This window comes from Lissotriton helveticus, chromosome 6 (genome assembly GCF_964261635.1).
Source record: "Lissotriton helveticus chromosome 6, aLisHel1.1, whole genome shotgun sequence".
NCBI classification, from domain to species: domain Eukaryota; kingdom Metazoa; phylum Chordata; class Amphibia; order Caudata; family Salamandridae; genus Lissotriton; species Lissotriton helveticus.
The window spans coordinates 693594475-693620072 of NC_136067.1; the positions used below are offsets into that span (position 1 = coordinate 693594475).

At 47.5% G+C, this 25598-nt stretch overlaps 1 protein-coding gene across 1 annotated transcript in view; it reads right to left on the reverse strand.

Annotated features, from left to right (window-relative positions):
* Positions 1 to 25328, reverse strand: part of TBX18 (T-box transcription factor 18) — a 111513-nt gene extending 86185 nt beyond the window's left edge. Inside the window, exons 1-3 of the mRNA XM_078648159.1 lie at positions 24474 to 25328; positions 7009 to 7171; positions 2258 to 2359 (exon numbers count right to left, since the gene is read on the reverse strand). Of these exons, the coding sequence (XP_078504285.1) occupies positions 2258 to 2359; positions 7009 to 7171; positions 24474 to 24711 (503 nt within the window). The 5' untranslated portion in view covers positions 24712 to 25328. The remainder of the gene's footprint in view (positions 1 to 2257; positions 2360 to 7008; positions 7172 to 24473) is intronic.
* Positions 25329 to 25598: the final 270 nt, after the last annotated feature.

The following is a 25598-nucleotide window of genomic DNA, read 5'->3' on the forward strand; positions in this document are numbered from 1 at the left end:
CTTCGGCGGACGGCTCGGCCGTCTGACCTCCCCTGGTGCTGTGCGCAGAGTAAACACTGCCCTCTCTCAGCACACCCCCGGACTCCTAGGGGCCGCGGCTTCGTGTGCGACCATCGCTGATGCTCATCCCAGCCTGCACAGGCGGGCTCCGGCCGTTTGTCTTTCAGCACCAAATGGGCGACTGCTGCCCTCGCCCTGAGCTCAGGTCACACAGGGCGCCCTTTGCTGCCTGGCCACTCGTCTCCTACTGCTACACGTGTGCATCCTACTGCCCCACCATACCGACAGCTCTGCACTCGGCTGTGCCACCCACCCGCACTGAGCGCAGCGCTACCCAACAGGCTGACTGCAGCGTTATAACTTCCTATCACCCAGCTTGCCTTCTGTGTACGGCTTTGTGTTTCTTAATCGTTCCTACGCAAATGTATGTTTTACATGCAATAAACAGAAACACAGCTACCTATCCATCCACACACAGCCGAAAACAGACTGACCCGCGCGAACTCGCAGGGACGCATATACTGAAACACACGCAAGCACAATATACACAGGCGCACACTCACATGCACACAGAATCTCTCCCACCCTCACATACACATGCATACATGCATGCATAAATACATCCATACATGCATCCATACATACATACATCCATTCATACATACTCACATGCATTCATACATATATGCATGCATTCACCGTTGTACGAGTTTAATTGATGTCAAGTAGTCTCGGCGTAGATAATAAAAGAGAAACAAAGGGGTCAAAATCTTATTAGCACATCACAACGGACCTGCGCCAGAGCAAAAGCTCAGGGTGAAAGGCATGGCTTTAAATGATATTTTTCTAATTACTTATGTCATTAAAAAATAGATTGTGCGATGTTCTAAGCATCACTCGAACTCCGAAACCCATGATGCTATTTTTTGTATCTTTCAGTAGGTAGTAGAAATAGTTCATCGTCGCAACCATGATCTCATTTCATTGAAATCACCTAAAAGCAGGGTGTTTTTTTAACATTTAGCGCGCCATAAAATGTGACTGAATCTATACATAAGGATGGCCCGTAACTAGCATCGGATTGGCTGCATAGATGACGTGTGAGTAGAAATGTTCACTCTGCGCGTGGGCCTCCTTTGTCACAGTTTAGAGTTTATAATCTCTAAAGATGTGCGTTCAGGTGTGCAAAATGACCCCACAAAGTAACACCGGAGTTGCACTTTATGACGCGAGGAGTGCATAATTCATTCCACAATTACGTTTTGAAAATGCACAAGATGGTGAATAAAAATGCCCCATAAATCCGCGCATGAAACAGAGATAATACCTGCACATGACGCGGTCATCGATGTTACAAATAAAGTCAGTACAAATATATGCAAAAAACATGAGGTGTGTGAATGTATCTAAGACCTGTGCTAGCTGCTGAGAACAGCGTCTGACCATCTACAACCGGCCTCTGCCTCACTGACGTTTTTGTGTCAGTAGGCAGAGGGGTGTGAAGAATGTACACGTCCAAACCTAAATATAATTGAAAAAATGTGAGATCAGCTCAAGCAGGACACACGGTCAAAAATAAGCATTATTTATACCCCATTTTTATGTAACAAAAATCACACTCTAGTGTTACGCGGTAATTTAGGGGGGAAAAAAGAAAACGGTCTCAGACTGATGAGATGGTCCCTGGGATGCGTGCAATCTGAGGCTGGTAAAGGAAAGAGACCGAAAGAGACCGAACTAGGCCAGTCAAAGACAACAGACACACAGACGTTGGAGACCACATGGAAACCAGAGGCGCCCTACCGGGCAACACAAGCTGTAAGGGGCCCACGTGCAGCTCATTTATTATTTTACAGATATATAGAATAATAAAGATATAGGGTTCGAGTCTCCGAGTCGGCTCAATATCCTGTGATTCTGGGCACATCACGTAATCACCGTGCCTAAAAAAAGATAAAAACGTGACCTTGTGTAACTGGAGTGCATGTAAAGTGACACAATACCTTCCGGTCGAGTTCGCCTTATATTAGAAAAAAATAATTATATATATATATATATATATATATATATATATACACCTTAATGTCAGTCAAGCTGTTTGAAAAGCAATGCAAGTGATGTTCAAGGCTGGCGACTTTATAAGACTAACCTGTGACCCGGTGCACCACATATTTGCCTCCGCCTGATACAAAAGGTTATATAGTGCGCGAACATTTCAATGGGATAGAAGGAAGGGCTAGGGCCCGCCCTCTCTCACCTGTATCTCTTATTGTCCACGGGCACAATGTCCATCGCTATGTAGTATTGTTGGTGTGGATCCAAACCGGAAATCTTCACTCTCATGGCCGGAAACATCCGTCTAGAAACAGAGAAATAGCTTTATTAGCAAACTGCTGAGCAGGGAAGGGAGAGGGGACTGCGCACATCAGAGCTATGGCTGTAAAGAGCAGCAAACACGCCTCAGTGAGCTACCCTGAGTAATCACTGAACATGCGTCAGAGTGCTGTCCACAGAGAGCTTTAAACACACCTCAGAATATGGACTGTATTTATTTATGTATGCCTTTTATATAGCGCACACATTACCGAAAGGTGCTACAGCGCTTTGCAGCAAAACATAGGTTCTTACGGAAGGTTCAAAACTACAAAATATGTGAAAGTCGTTAAAAAGAGTCGTTGTATAAAGTGTTCCACAGTAAAACATAAGTCCAAAATGACGATGCATGCGGTTATTACTTTATTGTCGTTAGTGAAGGTCCAAAGTTGCGAACTAGCCTTTTATAATTACAAAGAGTTGTTGGAGGATGCTGGTATGAGTTGTGGCAGCAGACCGATTGTGAATTAGTAAGGTTTTAAGAGCTGTGGGGGTGAGCTGTTAATCTCAAGGCCATGGGCAGAGGCTAGGCCAGAGCAGCGAGAGAGGGCGTGCCCAGTGGAGAGGGTAGCTGAGATGACGTAAAGAAACCAAACTACGGATCCAGAGATCACCAAATGCACCCCAGAGCTCTGAAGAACACCTCGGGACGGTAGCCACAATAAGAAGTAAACACACCTCAGAGTGTGTTCCAGTAAATACAAGTCAGAGAGGAGGCCGCAGAGCGCCCGCCCCAAACACACAAAAGAACTGCGGCCACAGAGAATACCAAACACACTCCAGAGCCAACAACACAGCAGAGATCAAACATAAGATGCCGTAAATCTGGATACATACTTCACTCACCACACCAGCAAGTGCTAAGTGCACCAAATATACCACACCGAGACAGGGGCAGAGACCGCAAGAGTAAGGAAGATCCCAGGCAAACACACTACAGGGAGATGGCAACAGAGAGCATTAAATACCCGAGGAAACGAAACACTCAGAGAGAGAGAGAGCTGTCTGCAGAGAGCTGAGAGCACCGAACACAGCAGATGTAATTGATTCCATGGAGCAAGCAAACGACAGAGAGCCTTGGCCTTAACACCCTATACAACGAGCAGAGCGCACTAAACACACAAGGCACTGGTGGGCAATGAGAGCCTGACATACACCACCGAAAGCTGGTTGCCAAACGCGCAACTTCCATACACCGAGAGACGGACCGAGAGGTGGACTCTTCCAAAATATCAATCCACATGTGTGCATACATTTAAAAGTAACCCGTTAATATTATATGGGGACCTTAGACATAGATGAAACCACCCTCCCGCCTCCCTCGGCTGCTGCAGCTGCATCGGAGGCATATTAAGCGCCCCCTTCCTTGTGAGTGACCTCGTCACCCTGCGGTGGCTGCACCTTTTATTAAACTATACCGCCAGCGAACGCGCGTATGCCATGTGCGGGCATTACTAAGACCTGGAGCCCTCTGCAGCCTGTGAACAGCGTGAGGATCCCTGGAGGGGGCTGTGCCAGAGCGTGTGTGCCATCATTGTTAGCAGTCGATATCTCGGCGTGCCAGGTTTATATTTAGAGGCATCCTCGCATGTACTCCCTTTAGAAACGAAGCCAGCTGCAGCGGAATATACAGTTATCCTGATAGAAATGGAATAGAAGAGTGCGCCCTGCGGTGCTGAGCCATCGAAGCTGTTTGCACGCTCAGTCGCAGCTCACTGTAATTAATGTACAAATATGGAAGTAGGCTCCAGGTGCGGCCCCGGTCTATGGACCTGGGCCCTGGGTTCAAATTATTACGGGACCGCACGCACACCATTCTGCGACAGCAGCTTGTGTATGATTAAAATTAAATTATTTGGAAACGGGGAAATGGCGGCACTTCCTTCTGGTGTTGCTGAGTACATACACTGACAAGGGCTCTTGCCCGAGATACTTGTTCGAGTCGTAAAAGGTGACATGTTCCTGGTACCTCCACGTATCCTTTCTAGGCCCCAATCCTCACCACGCACATCAACGCGTGGACCAGCGGTCAGCCTTTGTACCAATAAACCTTATGCAAACGCAACCACGTGGCTGCCTTCAAACAGCCCCCCATCTTTAACGGACACTAGGGTCGGATTACTATATTACATTCCGTTCCAAAACAGTGAAATGTGCCACGTGGTATGTTTGTCTTCTCATTAAAATGAAACTACAAAGGCATACCATATCACAGAAACGTACTATGCAAAATAGTGAAAAAGAGTAAAACCAGTTCCATCAAATTTCAATGCTTCTGCAATGTAGGGCTAAGAAATTCTACTTTTAAACCGATTTCACATTTTCTGCGTGTTTCTTATTTATTTATTTTTTTAAAGTGAATAAAACGCACTTTCTCCACTTTTCAAACAATATATAAGGGTAGGGTTTTGATGCAAAATCAGTTTTCGCAGATTTGTGGGAAATTACACACTTGGTATAACTGGGACATCAGTATCCGTCATTTAAAAAATAAATTATGGATTCAGTGAATTAAAAAAAAATCTATCACATGTTTAGATTACATTTTTAACAATATATCTTCATATTCATTTTCTTGGGTTTTCCCTGCGCCAAATAATTTCTGTGAGATCTAATGAAATAAACTATTTCAGTTTCCTATATTAACCAGGGACCCAAAAAATATTTCCACTGTATTTGCATTTTCTTTTTTTTTCCCATTTTTGGACATGTACAGCGTTTCCGTTAATTGGCCCACACATGTACCACTATTTCAGAATCTCCGGGATAGAAAGCTGACCAATGACAGCGCAGCCATTGGAAATAATGTCACATTTTGTGAACACAATATGTTGGATGTCAATGAAAGTTGCCGCAGAGGGAGGAAACTAGAAGCATATGGATTCAATTACGTTTTTAAAAAAAATCTATAATACATTTAGTTCTTTGGCCCAATGCTGTTTTTTGACCCGACGTGTCCATAGGAAATAAAAAAGCGCTCCTTTCAAGGGGAACACTGCGCCCATAGACGGGCATTTAATGAACAGGAAGCTGTGAAACGGCCACATGCCCCTGTCTGCACCCGTCTGAAATGAAAGGCCGCACGGGCCATAAATCACGGTAGTTCGGTCCTCATTACTCGGGCAGCCTCGCGGGGCTCTTACCGCTGCTCTGGACTTGTCAGAGCGGGCTCCCTCTGGGCACTCGGTGCACGGGGGGTGCTGTGATCGTGCGCACCTTACTGGACATGTGGGACAAGCGTGCGAGAAGCACACACAAAAAGATAGTGTGTGCCGATCAGCGCGTTCGTCTGTTTGCCTGAGTCAGGTTGTGTACGTGTAAGATTGTGTGTATGTCAGATTTGTGGATTTAAATTGCGTCAGATTATTCATGTGTGTGTCTGAGAGAGAAATAGATTGTGTGCGTCAGGTTGTGTGTGATTGTGTGCGGGCACTAAGGGTCGTGGGGAGGCTGGAGGAAGGCCCTGAGGTGGCGTGCTAGTGCAAGCTGTGCACATACACTAGGACAGGCCTATTTCTCAAGCGCTAAGTTCCCCTGTCACAACACAGCGCTTTCATACAGGGACGTCTGCGCTACTTCTAGGAGCTGCTGTGTGGAAAATACGTGGAAGCAAAAATCCAGATTCCACTTACAACTTAACTGTGGCAGCGTTGCGCGCGTCCCAAGCCAAGCAGCGCAGCTCTGGTAAGCTCGGGATGCGACAACTCCCCGACACCCCAGGCAGCGCCTTTCCAGGAGAGAAGGAGCTGGAACATTAACCGAGTCAAAGCAATACTCGAGCTTGTGCTCGCTGCATCGCGAGTGACTTCTATCGGTGCTCTCAGTGCAGTGATCTGCGCAGCTAGTGCGCGCCCTCCTCGTCTAGAAATGTGCGCGTTCTTGTAAATCACGAACTGCACCGGGTGTGATCTGAGTGAGTTGTGCAGGGGATCAGGTAGGACCTTCATCCCCAGGTGCACGACCGGTCCAAGAAGCATCAACAGGCAACTTATCATAAGTACCCACCATTTCACCATAATACTGAGGTGCGTGTGCGTGCCGGAGGAGGGAGGAGCGGGGCAAAGGGCTCAGCCTCAAGGGAGAGCTGCGAGGACCACGATTACTCTATCGGGGCTTCAAACAGTCACGACCATCCCTCCAAGTCCATTAACCCCTCATTTATGTGTAACCACCCTGCCCCACACCCCTCGACTGGATTTCATATCACAAAAACTGGTGCCAATGCCCCTCTTGAACACAGATGTCAGCGCAGACTTTACAGCTCGTTTCCATTGCAGTTTCCCAATATGAGGTCCTTCCCACCTTTATTCAATGAAGCCATGCGATTTAGCGCTAGCAGGAACTTTAACCGCAGAGCCAGTCGTACTACCACACAAGGCCTGCCTAGCTCACTTTTACATTAGGGTTCGTATTTCTCCAGCGGTGTATGTGTGTGGTGTTTCATACTTGGGCTGCTGTTGTTGCCATCTTTAAAAGCTGCGATAGCTTGTGCTGCACCCTAGATTCTGCGATTCCAGAGACATGTAATGTGATGCTGTGTGTGCCCTGTGTTCGTCGCGGCTGCGCTATTCTAGCGCCTGGCGGTGCTTGCGCCCAGTTGTGTGGCTCCTGCCACCCCAGCTCACTCTCACTCACCTGCCGGCCTTGGTGATGATCATCTCGGTGCCGATTTCGTGGAAGCGCTTCCAGAGCTCCGCGCCCTGCAGGTCCACTCGGGCCAGCAGCGCCTGCGGTGGCGGCGGGGGCAGCAGAGGTCCGGGGTCCGCGGAGTCAGATACGGGTCCATCCTCGGAGCCGGCTGAAAGCACAGGGGACAAGGGTTAGCGGGCTGAAGCAGCGCCCCAGGCACTGGAAGCAAGGGGCTCCAGCGTCCAGTGCCACACACAGCCTCACACTTACACACCTTCTCTTCTGGACTATTGAGAGAGCGCAAACTGATATAAATATATGAGTACATCACATTTACCTATAGAGAGCATAATTCATGAAGAGAAATGCCATGAGTGCTAATAGTATTTGAAATTATATTCTAAATGTATAGCTAATATAGAGATTTAAGTAGAAGTGGAATTAATACAGAAATGTGTGACATTATATGATTTTATTAGACGTGATTATTTTGAATCTATGTCGTGTAGCTGTTAACATATAAGATGGTCTGTGGTAAAACGCAGAACAGGGTAGGCCTCAGGGCCAGAGCTGGAGCTAAAAGGGAAGGTGTTTCTTTTCACGACACAGATTGTTTAACGTTTTTGGTCATTGCATTAATGGGCCATGATTTAGAGTAATGTTTTCTAAATAATAGAATAAGAGTTTTAACATGCTTTAATTAAATGAAGAAATAGAATGCTATAATCATAATGTGAAATATTGTAGGCCTGAAATGTTTTAGCATTGATTTACACGTACATGTCTGGGCTGAGAAATGTTGCAAGCCTTTTTAGAAGTCTATGAGAGTTGGGTTCTTGGCGGCAGATATCTGTCTGCAACAGGAAAGGGGGGATCCAATTATAAGTGAATGAATAGAGGTCTGTTCAGTAGACGGCCCAGACATGGAGGAGGGTTCTGGAATGTTTAAGGGGTATCAGCGGGCCGGAGAAGAGACTGAGAAGCAAGGTCAACTCTAACGTCTGAGGCCCAATACAAAGCATCATGGAAAAAGCCTGAAGTTGCACCACGTGAGAGGCGTTTCGCAAGGGGCGTCTCAAATGTTGTTGACTGTTTTGTATTAGGGACAGCACCCCTGGGTGGAGTTAGAGCAGAGACCTGAGGACCCTTTAGAGAGCGGATGGGTAGGCAGTGAGGGGTCATGACTGGAGAACTTTAGGTTTTCACCAAGAGACTTAGAGTGGGTGACTTCCCTTGGGGTCATTCATTGCTGACACCTTTGTTAGGTTGGGATTTGGTTAAGTAGGGATACCATCTAGAACAGGGTAGGGACGCCTAACCTGTGTTTGTTTTCCTCCAACCTAAATGAAGGAGAGATATGCGTCTATGCTGATAGCTTTGCTATTTTTAGAACTTGTGTTAGTGATTTCTGTTGCTCGTCTGAGGGCTTTTCGAGAGCACATGTATGTAATTGGACCTGTGTATCTCGTGAATCTCATTCTGAGATGCTTGTATTTGCAGCTCATTATATCTTTACAATAAACTTTTGAAACCTAGAAGTTGTCCGTGATCTTTAAGAGTAGAGTCCTTTATTGGGTGAACTAACTTGCAGATAGGTGTACTGTTTCCTTCCAAGACAGGCAATAAAGGTTCAGTCGACCAGATCGAGGTTTGGATCAATAGATATAAGGTATCGATCAAAATCTCGCCCTTTCAGTTGGTAGCAGAGGATGGTTGCCTTCTTGAGGACGGTGACCTAGGCCAGGTTAGCTTACCCCAAGGCCCCTAGAAATCGATGATCGGAAGAACAGCCCGCAGATGAAGATCCGGATGACGTGAGACAGAAAAAGCAGCAGTATCGGTCGAGAGTGAGTATAAAGGGTTATGCGTGTTAGATTGCGGTGTTTTTGTATTGTATCTATGTTGTAATGTCTGGCGGAGTTGAATGTTTGTAGAGTGACTGTGGAACAGGTTGTGAGCGCGCGCAACCGGTGGAAATCTTAAGTTCAAGGAGAGCTTAAGTGGTTCGGGTGTATCGGACACCCAGAGTAATTGTCAACTAGTGTGAAGGGGGTCATGAGGTACCATTGATCACCCGAGAGACCGAGATAGGGGGAACGTAAGAGTGAGTGCGTGAGTAACGGACGCTGGTCGGAAGTTACTGTGTGTGTAAGTAACCTATCAGAGAGATAGACATCTCGTCAGTTGTGTTGACAATTACAGATAGACTGTGGACGTACAGTCGAGAGAAGTGACCGCTTGGTCGGAAGTAGTCATTTTTCAGTGTATGAATGGGACGCATGCATAACCGGGAGACGAGTTGAGAAAGGAGGGGTGCTGCTGCGAAGCGGAGAAAAGAGACGTCAGGTGGTGTCGCGCAGTGATTGGCTGACCGGAGAAAGACCGCGCTGTGATAGGCCAGCTAGCGAACACGTCATACAGGGTCGCGACGTGATTGGCCAACAGGAGAAAGACCGCGCTGTGATAGGCCAAGCTAGCAAAGCCGCGACAGGATTGGTGGATTGTCATCAGGAAGTAAACAGAGTAGCGAGGCTGGATTTTGTGCGCATAATTATGAAGTGTTTTAAATGGTTGAAAGCGCTGTTTAAGAAAGAGAGGCGAGGATCGTATGAAGGGGAAGAAGCCCCGCCGGAGGGTACGCCAGCTCGTTACATGGCAGTAAATGTTGGGTTGCATACGATCCTTTGGATATCAGAGTGGAGTAAGATTACTGAAGGAAACGAGGAACTGACGTTCCCGAAGTACGGGACGTTCAGATTAGAGGTGTTACATCGATTGAAATCAGTCATGACCTCAAAGAGACCCTTGCCTAGACCAACCCAGTTTGAAGCCCTTGAAGCATGGCTTAGGGCAGCGCATGAAAGGAATATGAACAGACGACAAGAAAGGGTGAAACGCTCGGTAAGGGCAGTACAGGATGCCAGGTGGGATGCGGATGCTAAAAGATGGAGAGTGCATAATTTGGAAATAAATAAACTGTACCCAGTGTTAGAGGCGCCAGTAAATAAAAGCCCCCTAGAAGAAGATGATGAGAGCGAAACAGAGGACAGCCTGATAAACAGATTACTGACAGACAGGCCACCCCCGTATAATAGAGCAGGGGGAGAGGTCGAGAATACAGAAGGAGAAAAGGGGGGCATTGCAGGAGAGCATAGACCGCTTCCCAGTTCAGAGTGGGATCCTGAGCCAAAGAAAGAGTTGCTCCAGCCTAGTCAGGTGCAACAGGTGGTCGGTAGGTTTGTGGTACAAAGAGCGCCGGAAACGGAAAGCGCCACATCCTACCCATTACCAGATGCACTACAGGTACCTGTTACCATAGGTCCTATAATATCGATATATGACCAAGAGAGAGCAAAAGGGGAAGAACGGAAACGGAAAGACAGAGAAAGAGCAGAGCAGGCAAGGGGGAACGATACCACTAATTCCCCAAGTCAGATGCCGATACCCAGAGAGTGGAGCACCCCGATGCACACAGCAGGGGACCCAGGAGGAGATCCTGGGGGCCCTAGATGGCCAATGGATCTGAGGGGATCTGGACGAAAATCCTTTCAAGAGCTAAATGAGTACATGAAGCAGTGGGATGAGGCAGTGAAGGCTCAAAAGTGCATCAATGCTGCGGAAGCAGAAAGAGAAAGTCAGGACAGCAGAGCACGAACTCACTGCGGGGCTGGGGAGAGTAGCCCGGAGTGGGACTGTAGAGGGAGTAGGGGAGTCACCCATTGGGCCCGGAATGGAGGTAGAACAGACCTGGAAAACGGGGGCCCCGGGAGTGGAGGGGTGGCGTGCCCAATACTCAGTGAAGGGGAGAGGAGAGCGCAAGAGTACAGGAACAGCTTTAAGTGTCCACACTGTGTGCCCGGCACCAGAGAACAGAATGGGAGTTGTGAGAGGTCGCACCATAGTCCCTGTGATGACAGAAATGAGCGCAGCCCAGGGAATATGGGGAACCAGGAAGGATCGTATCGGATACTGAGCGATACGAGGCAAAGGGAGTGTAGCGACCAGAGGGAAAATAACAGAGAGATGTGCGGTGAGAGGAGAGAAGAAGACGAGAGTAGGCAGAGAGAGAGTAGGGATAAAAGGCCCGTGTTCCATCACCTTCCAAGATTGGATGGCCGAGCATGGGACCTGGAGAGATGGGAGCAAGGGAGGCCACCCATTAATTCTCCTGAGCCCAAACGCAGAGCTCGAAGTTGGGATGGTAGGGAGACCAGTGAGCCCCCTTCGAAAGACATATTGCGAGCTGAGATAAAAGCCAAGAGACTTGATGTCTCCAGCTTAAGGTCAGATCTGGATGACATGGTAGATGGTACCCTGCCTTTAGAAAGAATGGAAATGTATGAACAGGATGAAATACTGTATATGGCAAAGGACATCACACGAAAGGCGAGAGCAGTCCATGAGAAGTTAGTCGAACTAGCAGGCAAATATATGGTGGACTTGTCAAGAACCAAAGCATTACAGGGTAACCACAGGCTACATTATACAGATCGAGACCTAGATGAGAGGAGAACGATTGGGCTGAAAACACACATAAGGGAACTGATTACTGGAATAAGGACATGGAGGGCACTAGATAAATGGGAAGAGAGGTGGTCCAAGAAAGGGACCGGCAGAAGAAGCATGATTGGTATAACACCAGGACAGCAGGGAATAGAAGCTTACCCTTTGCGTGAAGTTGCCAATGGGAGCTATGTACATGTCCCTTGGAGTAGGGGAGATTTAGCTGCTTTTACCACATCTTTCCCCAAGTTACGAGAGAGCCCCGTGGAGTGGTACAAGCAAGTCGAGAGGTTTGTAAAGATCTCAAAAGTCCTATGGATAGATCTGAACACGCTGTTTGACATTGTAGTACCAGGAGATCTGTGGACAGCATGCAAGGTTAGCGCTGAGTGGCCCACAACGGAGCCAGAGAGAGATGCTAGGACTAATGGGCCGTCCGAGATCGTGATGGCAAAATTCGAGAGAGTGATGACTTGGCTGAAAGAAAAAGTGCCAATGCAAGACATAGATTGGGTCAGAATAGACAGAACGAGACAGGAACCCAAAGAGACAGTCCATGAATATTACGAGAGATTGCTGAAGGCGTTTAAACAGTATAGCGGCTTGGATGTAATGGATCCAAAGGACATAGGGCAATTCGTGTCCAAGTTCGTCCTGGGACTGAGACCGGATATTAGTTTAATGATTCAGCAACACTCGATTTGTTGGCAAAGTAGACCCCTAGATGAAATACTGAGATATGCTAGGTACTGCTGTGATGAGGTAGACTCCAAGGCTAAGAAACTAAAAGAGAAGCTGATGGTGGTACAATTGCAGGCAGCAGGAAAGGGGGGACCGCAACAACAGCAGCAAGGGACAGGTACAGGAGGTAAGAAGCAGTACAGTCAGAACAAGGGTAATGAGGAGAGTACTACCTTTAGACCCAGAGTAGACATAGCTACCTTGAAGAAAACGACTAGGTGCCACCAGTGCAACGAGTTGGGGCATTGGAAACGCGAGTGCCCTTACAATGTAGAGATCGGAGAGCAAGAGATAGAGGAGGAAGAGGTCCAGAGCGCACCTATGAGAGGGGCGACGCCATACCAAGGAAAGGTGCTCAAAGGGGGGGGGGCTCCTCCCCGAGCCCAGTTCCCGCAACCTCCTCGAGTAGGGAGTATGGGTAAGACCTATAGACAAATGCCCCTGTTTGTGGAAGGTGAAGAATGCTATTATGTGGACCCATTAACCGGACAGAGAGTGGAAAGAGAAGACTGCACCCTCGGGGCAGCCTTAGAGGTAGATCAGAGGGGACCCTATGTGGAAGCAGAAGTAGCAGGGTGCCCTACGACATTTCTGGTGGACACAGGAGCCACTAGATCCACGATCAGATCAGCTGCAGTTCCAGACCTGCCCATGTCTGGAGAGACCATACAGGTGGTAGGGGTCGCAAACAGGAGAATAACCAGCCAATTGACAGAACCGGTACAGGTGAAAATAGGGAAGTACAGCGATGAGCACCAATTTGTGGTTTGCGATTCAAGCCCTGTGTGTCTGCTAGGAAGAGACCTGTTGTGCAAATTGAATTGTACTATATATTGTACACCCCAGGGAGTGGAGGTATTGACTAATGATGATGATGCAGATTTCAAAGTTGCAAACTCAAGAATATGTGTGGAGCTGTACCCTACTTTGACAGTAGACGAGCTTCCCTGGGATTTGAGAGAGACAGTGGCATCAGAGGTATGGGATTTCACTGGGGAAGAGATTGGATTGGTCAAAGGGGTGGACCCAGTGAAAATTGTAGTGAAACCGCATGCTGAGTTCCCAAGAACACCCCAGTATAAACTGACTCCAGAAACGATTGCAGGCATAAAACCCGTGATCGAGTCCATGATTAAACAGGGAATACTGAAAGAAATCGTGGGTAGTCCATGTAACTCCCCGATTATGGGTCTGCAGAAACCAAATGGGAAATTCCGGATAGTACAGGACCTTCGAAAGATTAATAACATAGTCGTTTCATGTTGTCCAGTGGTACCGAATCCATCAGTGATACTGTTTCAGATTCCATTCCAAGCTGAGTGGTTCACTGTGATAGATCTTTGTCAGGCTTTCTTTTCGATCCCTTTGGACGAAGATAGCCATTTTCTTTTCGCATTTAAGCTGGAAAATCGCGTCCTAACATGGTGTCGTATCCCTCAGGGGTATACAGAGAGTCCATCGATCTTTAACCAGCTTCTGAAGAAAAATCTTGAAAGTCTAGTGCTGCCCCAGAAGTCAGTTCTGGTCCAGTACATAGACGACCTCCTTGTGGCGTCAGAAACAGAAGAAGCTTGCAGGGAAGACTCCATTGCTTTGTTAAATCACCTAGCTGCCAATGGGCACAAGGTGTCCCCGGGAAAATTGCAGTACTGCCTGACAGAAGTACAGTACTTGGGACACAGAATTGAGAAAGGCAAACGAAAGGTGTCACCAGACAGGATAGAGGCGATCATGAAAATGAACGCGCCTCAGACACAGAGAGAGGTCAGGATGTTCCTAGGGATGGTGGGTTATTGCCGACAGTGGATCGTGAACTTTTCACTGAAAGCAAAGCCCTTGCAAAAACTGACGCACAAAGAGGTGAGTGATCCGGTACCATGGGACAAAGACTGTTTGATGGCATTCTTACAGCTGAGAGAAGACCTGTGTCGTGCTCCGGCATTGGGAATGCCTGATTACAATAAACAATTCTTTCTTTACTGTTGTGAGAGAGAAGGTTGTGCGTTGTCTGTGTTGGTCCAAATCCATGGGAATGCCCGTAGACCAGTTGCTTATTTCTCGGCTACTTTAGACCCAGTAGCCGCAGCGTTGCCCGGATGTCTCAAATCCGTTGCTGCAACGGGTGTCAGCATTGAGAGATGTGAAAATATCGTCATGGGGCACCCGTTAGAGGTGTGCGTGCCACATTCTGTTGAACTGTTGATGACCAGGACCAAAACACAGCATCTGACCAATAGCAGGCTCACGCGCTATGAGCAAGTTATTCTTGCTGCAGAGAACGTGACCCTCAAGAGATGCTCTGTTTTGAACCCTGCTACCTTAATGCCACTTCCAAATGATATTGATGATGATGATGAATATACAGACCATGACTGTCTCGATGTGACTGAACTATGCACCAAACCCAGACCCGACATCGTAGATGAGCCACTGACCGACCCAGACGAAGTTTTCTTTGTCGATGGCTCATGTGTAAGAGACGAAGTTGGGCAGTTGAGAGCAGCTTATGCTGTTTGTACAATTGAAGGAGTTGTGGAAGCTGGGTGCCTGGAAGGAGTACACTCCGCTCAGGTAGCCGAGATTATTGCCCTAACACGTGCTTGCTTAGCAGGCAATCAAATTCGAGTCACCATTTACACCGACAGCCAATACGGGTTTGGGGTAGTTCATGATTACGGGCAGTTATGGTCTCAAAGAGGGTTCATGACTTCTTCAGGCTCTCCCATTCGCAATGGAGAGTTTGTGCGCCTGTTGTTAGAAGCATTGCAATGTCCAGCAAGTATCGCAGTTGTAAAGTGCATCGCACATACCAAAAATGAGGACTTTGTTTCAAAAGGCAATAGATATGCTGATGAAGTTGCGCGGTATTGCGCAGAACAAGGTTACTCTTTCACAGAGGTGGATGTGGGTGGAATAAATGTAAGAACTGAATTAACCATGATACTGGAAACTGTTGATACTTGGGATGAATTGTCAACCATGCAAGAAAATGCTCCTGATTCTGAGAAAGAAACATGGGAAAAGGCAGGATGTGTAATGGGTGAGACTCATTTTTGGGTCTCAGCAGACGGCAGAGCAGTGTTGCCCAATGAGATGGTGAGTCCAATGGCTAGACTCATACATGGTCCAGTACACTTAGGGAGAGATGCTATGCTGAGAGTGTTTAGACAGACTTGGTACAATCCTAAGTTTAGAATAGCAGCAGAAGCAGTGTGCCAGCGTTGTGTGACCTGCCAGCAGCTGAATGTAGGGAAAAGAACACCAGTTGCACTAAGTCACATAGGAAGGTCTGGAGGTCCATTCAACAGAATGCAGATAGATTTCATTGAAATGCCAAGATGCAACCGCCTCCGCTATGTTCTGGTGGTTGTTTGTGTGTTCTCCAGATGGGTTGAGGCATACCCTACACGTAGGTGCGACACCCTCACAGTGGCTAAGTTACTGCTTAGAGAACTTATCCCTCGGTTCGGGGTGCCGGCCTTTTTGGAATCAGATAGGGGAACACATTTTAACAGCGAGCTTGTGAAGATGATTTGTGTTGCACTGAATATAGACCAAAAGCTCCATTGCAGTTACCGACCAGAAGCCTCAGGAATTGTGGAACAAATTAATGGCACGATCAAGTCCAGAATAGCGAAAGTTTGCTCCTCAACGACCCTGAATTGGCCTGACGCCCTGCCATTGGTACTCATGAGCCTTCGTAGTACCCCAGACAGAAGAACAGGGTTGTCACCACATGAGGTGTTAATGGGGAGAGCAATGAGACTGCCATCTATTCCAGCTACTGCACTGTTAAATATCACAGATGATATGATCCTGGACTATTGTAAGGGGCTGTCTGACGCCATGCGTTCTGTGTCCCTTCAGGTGCAGGCTGCAGAGGTTCCAGCGTGCCAGGGCCCTTGCCATGACCTGTATCCTGGGGACTGGGTCCTGGTGAAGAAACATGTGAGAAGAAGCTGCTTGGATATTCGTTGGCGTGGGCCCTACCAGGTCATCCTGATCACAAGTACAGCTGTAAAGGTGGGAGGCCTGCCCAACTGGATACACGCGTCGCATACGAAAAGGGTTCCAGCACCTCTGGAAACAGCTCCTCTCTCGGATGGACGTCCAGCTGAGGACCAAGAAGCCATAGAGGGGGCTAGCCAAGCTGTAGAGGTGCCAGTGGAAGCAGGGAACGAGTCTGACCAAGCTGAGGACGGTCAGTACAACAGCGAAACAGAAGACGCTACAGAAGGAGAAGACAGCTGGGAGTACGAGTCTGACCCTGACAGGTCTGAAAGAGAGCGAGAACAGACCAGAAGGAGAAGGAGTAGAAGGGCACGTGGAGAAGCAAATTGGCCGCAAAGAAGAAGTTCTAGCCTGAGGTCAACTCCAGAAGCAACCCTTCCTCCGATATCAGAAGACTCAGACCCAGAAGAAGGTGCTCAGGGCGCTGAGGCACCGGACCGAAGAAGGTCAAGAAGAGTGCGTGTGCCTAACAGAAGATACTCCACACCTGAGTGGACATATCTGGCGACAAATGTCTGTGAAACAGGAGACAGGGAGGATCCGAGCGGTGGTGGTGTCCAGTTCTGAGCCCATTATCACCGTGGAAATACAACTGTTGGTACCCGGTGTCGAACAAGAAGGGTCACTAACATTCGTGCTCCCCAGACCTCCCCGCCTCAGCAAGTTAAAACACATGTTTCTTACAGAATTGAAATTCCCCGACTTTGGTACCACGATAACAGCACATGAAGAGCATACTCTTCGCATGGAAATATTGAACTATGCTATTGAAGCTGCAACCACAAATCTAATAGTAGATTGTTAAAGGACTTTGTAAATAAAGCAAGCAGAAGAAAAGAAGATTACCTAGCGCCCAGGAAGCAGAGAATTTTAGGGAACCCCTTGAGTGGATGGAGAAGGGCTAGGGTTGTCTTTTTGAACTGTGAAAGGACTTTTTGCGAAAAAGGCTGTCAGCCTCCAGCTGTGTGGATTCTAAAGACAAAAAAGGATTGAAAGAGACTGTAAAGGAACGAGAGGAAAAGAACTTTTTTTGCAAAGAGAAAGGGAAAAGCTAGATTGTCTGACGAAATGGAGGCCGGCACCCCGAACCGCAGAGCTAAATGTATAATAGGTACACTAATAGTAGGAGTGATAATATTAATAGCTTTAGTGGTAACAATTTCTTATGTAAAGGGACATGAGGAAGAGGTAAAGGTAACTGATGCGAATTCTGTAGTAACACTTACACCCACTGTTGCAGGTGAGAAAAGGGAAAACACTCAAGAGAAAGCGTTATTGGCTGCAGAAGCCCGCAGGTTACATGTAGACGAGTCCCAAGGAGACTTTAGGTCAAATGCTTATGCTAAACTTTTGTATGAATACGTGGATGCCATGGAGGTTAAGGATTGCTACGTCTGCATGCAGTTGCCTGCGTCTGTAGATGAAGGAATTCGATATCATCACCTCCCTCTGACATATGGCATTACATGTAGCTTATTGCTTAGTATATTTTATGAGAGAAATAGTTTTGAATACTATTTCTCCAATTATGATTCTGTGTTGCCAGAAGTCCCGAATTATAAGCAGATGAATAAATGGGATTACTGGAAGAGTGAAGACAGATTGGCCAAGTTCTTCATTCCTTGGATTACCTTAGATACTTCACATGCCCGTAGAAATAATCTGACATGCAAGGTGTCAGAAGTCGAGAAAAAGTTCATAGGGCAGGTGGATGATCGTTACAGGAGACAAAAGATTTTGAAAAAATCAGGACAAGGGAAATTAGATTGGACCGAGGAAGAGAAGTCACACAAGAGAAAGGGTAGTAGTGGTCCAATAGCTTTAGATAAAGCGCAGAAAGGAAAGTTATGTCTTCACCGAGCCAAAACGTATTATGAAAATGTATACGTGGGTGAAGTTGACTGTGAACATGCTTTTAATTTAGAGTACTACACTAAGGATTTCCTGAAGGGAATGCAAGTGATTCCAAATGCGTATTTTGTATGTGGAAGAAATGCTTACGTGAGACTACCTGACAACTGGTATGGATCATGTTACTTGGCAATTGTCTTCCCCAAAATATATCATGCACAAGACTTATTGATCATTGAGGGCCAGACATCATCGAGGGGAAGGAGAGATTTAGGCGATGCAGAAATGGTTGGAGATGTCTTTGGAGCTATGTTCCCTCTTTTGGGAATAATCCTTAATGATGTTAAAATTAGACGACTGGCAACAGTTGTCGACAGGTTGTCTGCCAGCACTGCTCAGTCCTTAATGCTGGTAGAAGGAGAGATGCAATCGATAAGGGCTATGGTTCTTCAAAATCGGCTTGCATTGGATGTCTTATTAGCAAAAGAGGGCGGAGTCTGTAAGGCTTTGAAGGTTCAGGAATGTTGCACTTACATTCCAGACCTTTCAAAACCCCTTGAGAAAGTTATTAAGAACATAACTAATATACACAAAGAGATCGAAGACTTGAGTAGAGAAAATGTCTGGGAAAAGGTGGGCCATGGAATGAGTACAGTTGGAGGGTGGTTTTCCACCTTAGGCAAAAGCTTTATTTGGTATATCCTAAAGCCTATCATCATAATATTGATCTGTGGGATAGTATTGTGGGGATTGGTGAGGGTATTCAAATGGTACAGAGCAAGAAGGTCAGAAAGGGCCCAAAGAGAACAGTTGCAGAGATTGGCTGCCATACAAGATAATCAGTACAGGAGCCTGAGAGCTCTGGAAGCGCAGAGAATGCCAGCAATAACTGCAGTTTAAATGTTAGTGATGACCCCGAGAGGTCATCAAAGGGGGGAACTGAGAGAGCGCAAACTGATATAAATATATGAGTACATCACATTTACCTATAGAGAGCATAATTCATGAAGAGAAATGCCATGAGTGCTAATAGTATTTGAAATTATATTCTAAATGTATAGCTAATATAGAGATTTAAGTAGAAGTGGAATTAATACAGAAATGTGTGACATTATATGATTTTATTAGACGTGATTATTTTGAATCTATGTCGTGTAGCTGTTAACATATAAGATGGTCTGTGGTAAAACGCAGAACAGGGTAGGCCTCAGGGCCAGAGCTGGAGCTAAAAGGGAAGGTGTTTCTTTTCACGACACAGATTGTTTAACGTTTTTGGTCATTGCATTAATGGGCCATGATTTAGAGTAATGTTTTCTAAATAATAGAATAAGAGTTTTAACATGCTTTAATTAAATGAAGAAATAGAATGCTATAATCATAATGTGAAATATTGTAGGCCTGAAATGTTTTAGCATTGATTTACACGTACATGTCTGGGCTGAGAAATGTTGCAAGCCTTTTTAGAAGTCTATGAGAGTTGGGTTCTTGGCGGCAGATATCTGTCTGCAACAGGAAAGGGGGGATCCAATTATAAGTGAATGAATAGAGGTCTGTTCAGTAGACGGCCCAGACATGGAGGAGGGTTCTGGAATGTTTAAGGGGTATCAGCGGGCCGGAGAAGAGACTGAGAAGCAAGGTCAACTCTAACGTCTGAGGCCCAATACAAAGCATCATGGAAAAAGCCTGAAGTTGCACCACGTGAGAGGCGTTTCGCAAGGGGCGTCTCAAATGTTGTTGACTGTTTTGTATTAGGGACAGCACCCCTGGGTGGAGTTAGAGCAGAGACCTGAGGACCCTTTAGAGAGCGGATGGGTAGGCAGTGAGGGGTCATGACTGGAGAACTTTAGGTTTTCACCAAGAGACTTAGAGTGGGTGACTTCCCTTGGGGTCATTCATTGCTGACACCTTTGTTAGGTTGGGATTTGGTTAAGTAGGGATACCATCTAGAACAGGGTAGGGACGCCTAACCTGTGTTTGTTTTCCTCCAACCTAAATGAAGGAGAGATATGCGTCTATGCTGATAGCTTTGCTATTTTTAGAACTTGTGTTAGTGATTTCTGTTGCTCGTCTGAGGGCTTTTCGAGAGCACATGTATGTAATTGGACCTGTGTATCTCGTGAATCTCATTCTGAGATGCTTGTATTTGCAGCTCATTATATCTTTACAATAAACTTTTGAAACCTAGAAGTTGTCCGTGATCTTTAAGAGTAGAGTCCTTTATTGGGTGAACTAACTTGCAGATAGGTGTACTGTTTCCTTCCAAGACAGGCAATAAAGGTTCAGTCGACCAGATCGAGGTTTGGATCAATAGATATAAGGTATCGATCAAAATCTCGCCCTTTCACTATCATGTAACACCATGCAGAAATGCCACTCTACTTCTTCTAGGATCGCGCCTATTGCCAGCATCGTGTCAGCTATCTCTTGTTATTATAGCCTGAATAACGGGCAGTACCTGACAACTTGTGTTTTTTGCAGAAAACATCGGCACATTAGTTTAGGGCCCGTTTTGCGCTGCTGGGGTTTTACTTCCGTGTTCCCGAGGCCGGTGGGAAGTAGACCGGGTGGTGTAAATAAAAGCAATTTAAAGGTAAAGTGATTCGCCGATGAAGCCCTGAGCCGCATCTGACTATCACACAGAATTCCACAGGCCTATGAAGTCGCGAGCCTCGCTGGCACCTCGGGACAGTAGCTCTGGGTGACTGAGTACACACGTGTGTAGATCATTACTCACCATCTATTGCTTACAACTGATTTTAAGTGTGTAGTGTAGTCTTTGATTACTTACACATGCAAAACAAATACACTGTGTTTAAAATGGTGCAACATAATTTAACTCAAAGTTATTCACAACTATAGTGAGGAATTACACCAAGTCCCAATGGCGTTGCACAAGACAGTGTGCTCTAATGCAAGCATGCAAAATGCCCCTGAACCAAGCAAGAAGCAAAATACAGCTTACTTTTGGTGCATTGCACCAAATGACGTCCAGTTCACAGTGCCACTGCACTTGCTGCACTAATTACACTTTGGACGAGATTACACACTTTGCTTTAAAAAGAGGCAGCAAATTAAGCACTAAATGTATTTCTAAATTGGCCGTCAGCAGACTGGAGAACCTAGATTCTAAGCACCAAACATCCACTAGTATTACGACAAACGTAGATCAAACAATACATTACTGAGCCCGGCCTCTATAGACGTTTGTACATCCATATTGTACAGTCCGCAGGCACACTCCTTTTCCATTGGTACAAAACACTGTCATTTATATTGAATAATCAAGAACACACCAATCTCTTCACTCTGCTGCTCGTTGGAATCACCGACTTCGGAGTCAATCACTTCTAAATCACTCACGTTCAAATCAGTGACTTAAAAATAAATGATCACTTCAAAATAAATCATGCCCAACTCCATCAGTTTATGACTAGCACGATGGGCAGTTTGTGCTGTTTCGTTAAATCTGATGTCCTCTGAGATTTAGAATTGTAAGTTGTATATTGCCACATTAAAAGGGAGAAGGGAAATAGTTATTGTTGACCAATCAATTAATAACAGCAGGCAGAAATACTGTTTCATATTCATTGGCTGCCTAGATAGGAATCTAGAGAGTAGAGAATTTACTTTCACTTTCGCTTTCGGAGCCACTGTAACACAGAGGCGACTACAATATTTTCTCATTATTCCGAAATTTACACGATACGTCCATTCAAAGTTTTTAAATGAACAGTCGCCTTGCCTACTCAGTAACAAAATATTGTAAATAGCTCAATCAATAGGTGACATGTTTTTAATTGTTTTCAAGAATATCTTTTATTAGAAAACCGTGGCCTAATGTGGCCAGTGGTATTGGTTTTTACCGAAATCTCATTTTATAGTTGCGCGTCCGCAGCCAGAAGAGACTTGTGAAAGGCTGGCAGAAAGACGTTAGCAGGTGACAACAGGGTGTCAACCCTCCCTGGCGCGCAGCCCGCGGTGCCTGTGTCCGCGCCACACTCAGATATTAAAGACCGCGCCGCGCCCCCGGCTGTCTCCTAACACAGAGCCCATTTATTCTGTCACTTTCTGCTGTGGGAAACAAGGGACAGGCACCAGAGCTCCGGTACTAGACACAAAGTAATTCTTTAATGAGCGACTATCGGAGCCAGCACATCCTGGGAAATTAAAGCGCAACCTCCCCGCCTGCCAACAGCCAAGGAGTGCCTGCAGGTACATGCATGTGTGTCACATGTGCGAGGTTCACGAAGCGCCGATTTCTCTGTGAGAGACGGTACACACTGAACTTAAAGTGAGCGGGGGCACAGGCCCCAGCCTGGTTGGGAAGGTGCCAGCGGCCAAGGAAAGGGCGCTGCAGCCTCACCCTTGCTGGGGAACCGAGGAGTGACCACTCCGAGAGCTACGGAAGGGACATGCCCATTGGACCCACTGTGAAAGGGAGAGAGTGTGCACAGAGGTGACTCCCTGTCCTGGGAGAGCCAGCGTCGTCAAAGGGTCAGTGTGAAGGAGGGGACACACCGACAGCATGGCTACACCTGTATGATACGGGACGTCCGCACAGGCTAACGCTACAATGAATGCCAGTGTGAGAAGAGCTCACAGGCACGCGTCACATACACATGCCGGAAAAGCTCCCCACTGCCCAGAGGTTCCTACAGGAATACATAAGCGCACACAACCTCTCTGGGCCGGGGCAGGACTGCCCCGAGATCAGAAAACCGCACTGATACCTGCACACACTTTTAGTAGAGCTGTTATATACATGCGCGGTGCTTTTCCTCTGGATTTATGATAGTTCTGACATATTTGAACTATTATTACTCGCTTTAAAAATAGCAGTTCGCCACAAACCGGAGCGCAGATGGAACATTCGCACGCTGGAGGCTAGAAGCCTCTGATCTGTGATTGCCAGTGCGCGCGTGCACACCCACACACCTTATACAGACCCTCACAGCGGCTCCCATACTCTCCTGCATGCACATGTGTGCATTAACACTACGGAGTACAGATAACATTCTATCAGCGTGCCTATCTAATGTAAGTATGAGTCCGGTTGCCTTAGGAGTTACTGTTGTACACCGGCTCTTAGCTGACGGTAATTCTTAAAGGCCCTTGCTCCAGGGGTGTGCTCCGAGGTCAGTCAGGCCCTGCCTCAGGGGCCAAGGGTCAGTGTGTATTTGTAGCCTCTTGGGCCTTGTCTCAACACTTGGGGTTAGTGCTACAAGGTACAGATTGGTCCTGTTTCTAAGTCCCCATGCTTCCGGGGTACGTGTGTGTTGTGCTCTCTTATGTCCTGTCTCAGGGGTCAGGTGTCATATGTACTATATGGTCCATATTGCTCCTAGCCTTCGGAGCTATGACCAGCGCCCACATCCACAGACTAAACAAGAAATCTAGGGTTCACTCTATATGACAAGATTGACATGAGGGCTCAAGTTAACACAGTGTGTACCTCCTGCTTCCACATCCTATGCATACTGCAAAAGATGCTCAAGTGCTGCAAAAGATGCTCAAGTGGTCACCTCAGAACCCAAGACGGACTGTCAGGCAAGCACTCATCTCCAGCAGACTGGACTATGACAACACTCTCTCAGCCGGAATCTCCAAACAACTTCTACACAGACTCCAGACCATCCAGAACACAGCCACATGACCCCTTCTCGACATCCCAGCTGTCCCCTCACCACAGTACAACGCAGGAAGCTTCACTGGTTCCCCATTTACAAGCACAGTCAATTCAAAGTTCTTGTGCATGCTTATAAAGCTCTACACAACACAGGACCAGAATACCCGAACTGCTACATACACTTTCACCAACCCAGTAGACCACTACCTCACTCACTCCTGCATCCACAAAAGCAAGAAGATGAAGAGCTGGCTTTTCATATAATTACCTTGGGACCACACATACACACTTTGCCCCAGTGCCTGGCTATCCTCTTGAATGATTAATGTGTTATAAACTACTGCACTCTTATATGACATTCCACAATATGGTGGAGTTGTCTGCCTATTTCAAAAAGAACACATTATCTAGCAATGCAATATAAACTAAAAATGATTAGCAGCATGTCTAGTCCAGGTCACTCTTACTGACAGGAGTAGTAGGTGTTGCAATCTGCAGCGACCTCTAAGTGTTACCTTGGGCCCTGGTACTCCTATTTCTCCAAATTAAGCACTGCATAAAGGGATAACATAAAGGGCCCTTGCTTCAGGGGTTACTGTATTTTGAGGTTCTGGTGGCTGTCGCGGGGCAGTGATGAAAAGCGGGGACACTGGCCTACGCTTCGTGACTGAGTGCGTTTGGAGATCACTGGGCCCACCCTGGTGAAGGAAAGCATGCATTAGAGATACAAGAATCTTACGGGAGGGTGCGCTCTGCGGGGTCCCGCTCCTCTCCACCTCGGGCGCCACAGAGCCACACGTTTGCGCCGTGTCCTCGGCTGCGGCCTCAGGGCGCTGGTCCCCGTTCTCGGTCTCCTCCCGTCTGCGCTTCCTCCGCTGCTGCTTCTCGGCTCCGATCAGCGCCTCAACCGAGAAGGCGTGCGCCTTGATGCTCATGGTGCAGCCCCCTGTGGCTGCTGGCCGCCGCTTCTCCGCCATGGAACCCCTGCCTTGGACTGTGGCACAAGTCACTGGCCCAGCCCGGTACACACCAAGGGCCTAGAGGCAGAGGTGGAAACTGTGCCCTCTGGGGGTCTCGCTGAGACACTGAGGTGTGTACATTCAAGGGATGCCAGCCCAGGACCCCCTACGGCCTCAGCTCAGACCCTCACCCGAGCACCCTCCGTGGCCCGGTGTAACTCCTGCACTCTGTAGTGACTGGCAGTCGCAGTGCGCTCTCCCACACCCCCCAGGAGCACCTGCTCCTGGTGAGATGCCGGCACAGACTCCCACACGCCTTCCTTGGACAAACGCGCCAAGGACGGCCGCCAGTCCTTAACTTTGAATGAAAACTCAAAGCTTCCAACTACAAGTTACTCATACCCCCTAGCCTGGCCGTCCCAGGGTGAGCTGGGGGCTCGCTGTGTCCTCGTATGCAGCTGAGTCCCCTCGCCTCAACCTGAGCTCCGACTTCCTTGCTGCCTCGCCTGCACCCCGAGTTCCAGCCGCCCTGTGCACCTCCGTCCTGCCGCCGGGCTCCAGTGGGCGCTGCTGAGTGCCTTCCTCGGCCGGCCCGGGTGTCTGGGCCGCTCGGCGAACTCTTCTCTCAGCTCCTCTCGGTCCTCCACCCCCCAGCAACGCCCGCCCTGCAGATACAGTAATAGCACGGGGGCGGAGCACGCCGGCACTGCCAATCACCCGCCCGCAGCCAATCAGAACCCGGCACTGGACCCCTCCGTGTGCGGCGATGAGGAGGGTACCACGGCCAGGGGGCACACATGATGCCAGGGACAGATCATGCCCCACCCAGTGCCGGGCGTGGCCATGGGCTCAAGTGCAAGCTGATCAGGCGCCTCCCTGAAGTTGTATTATGCATCAAGACCGAA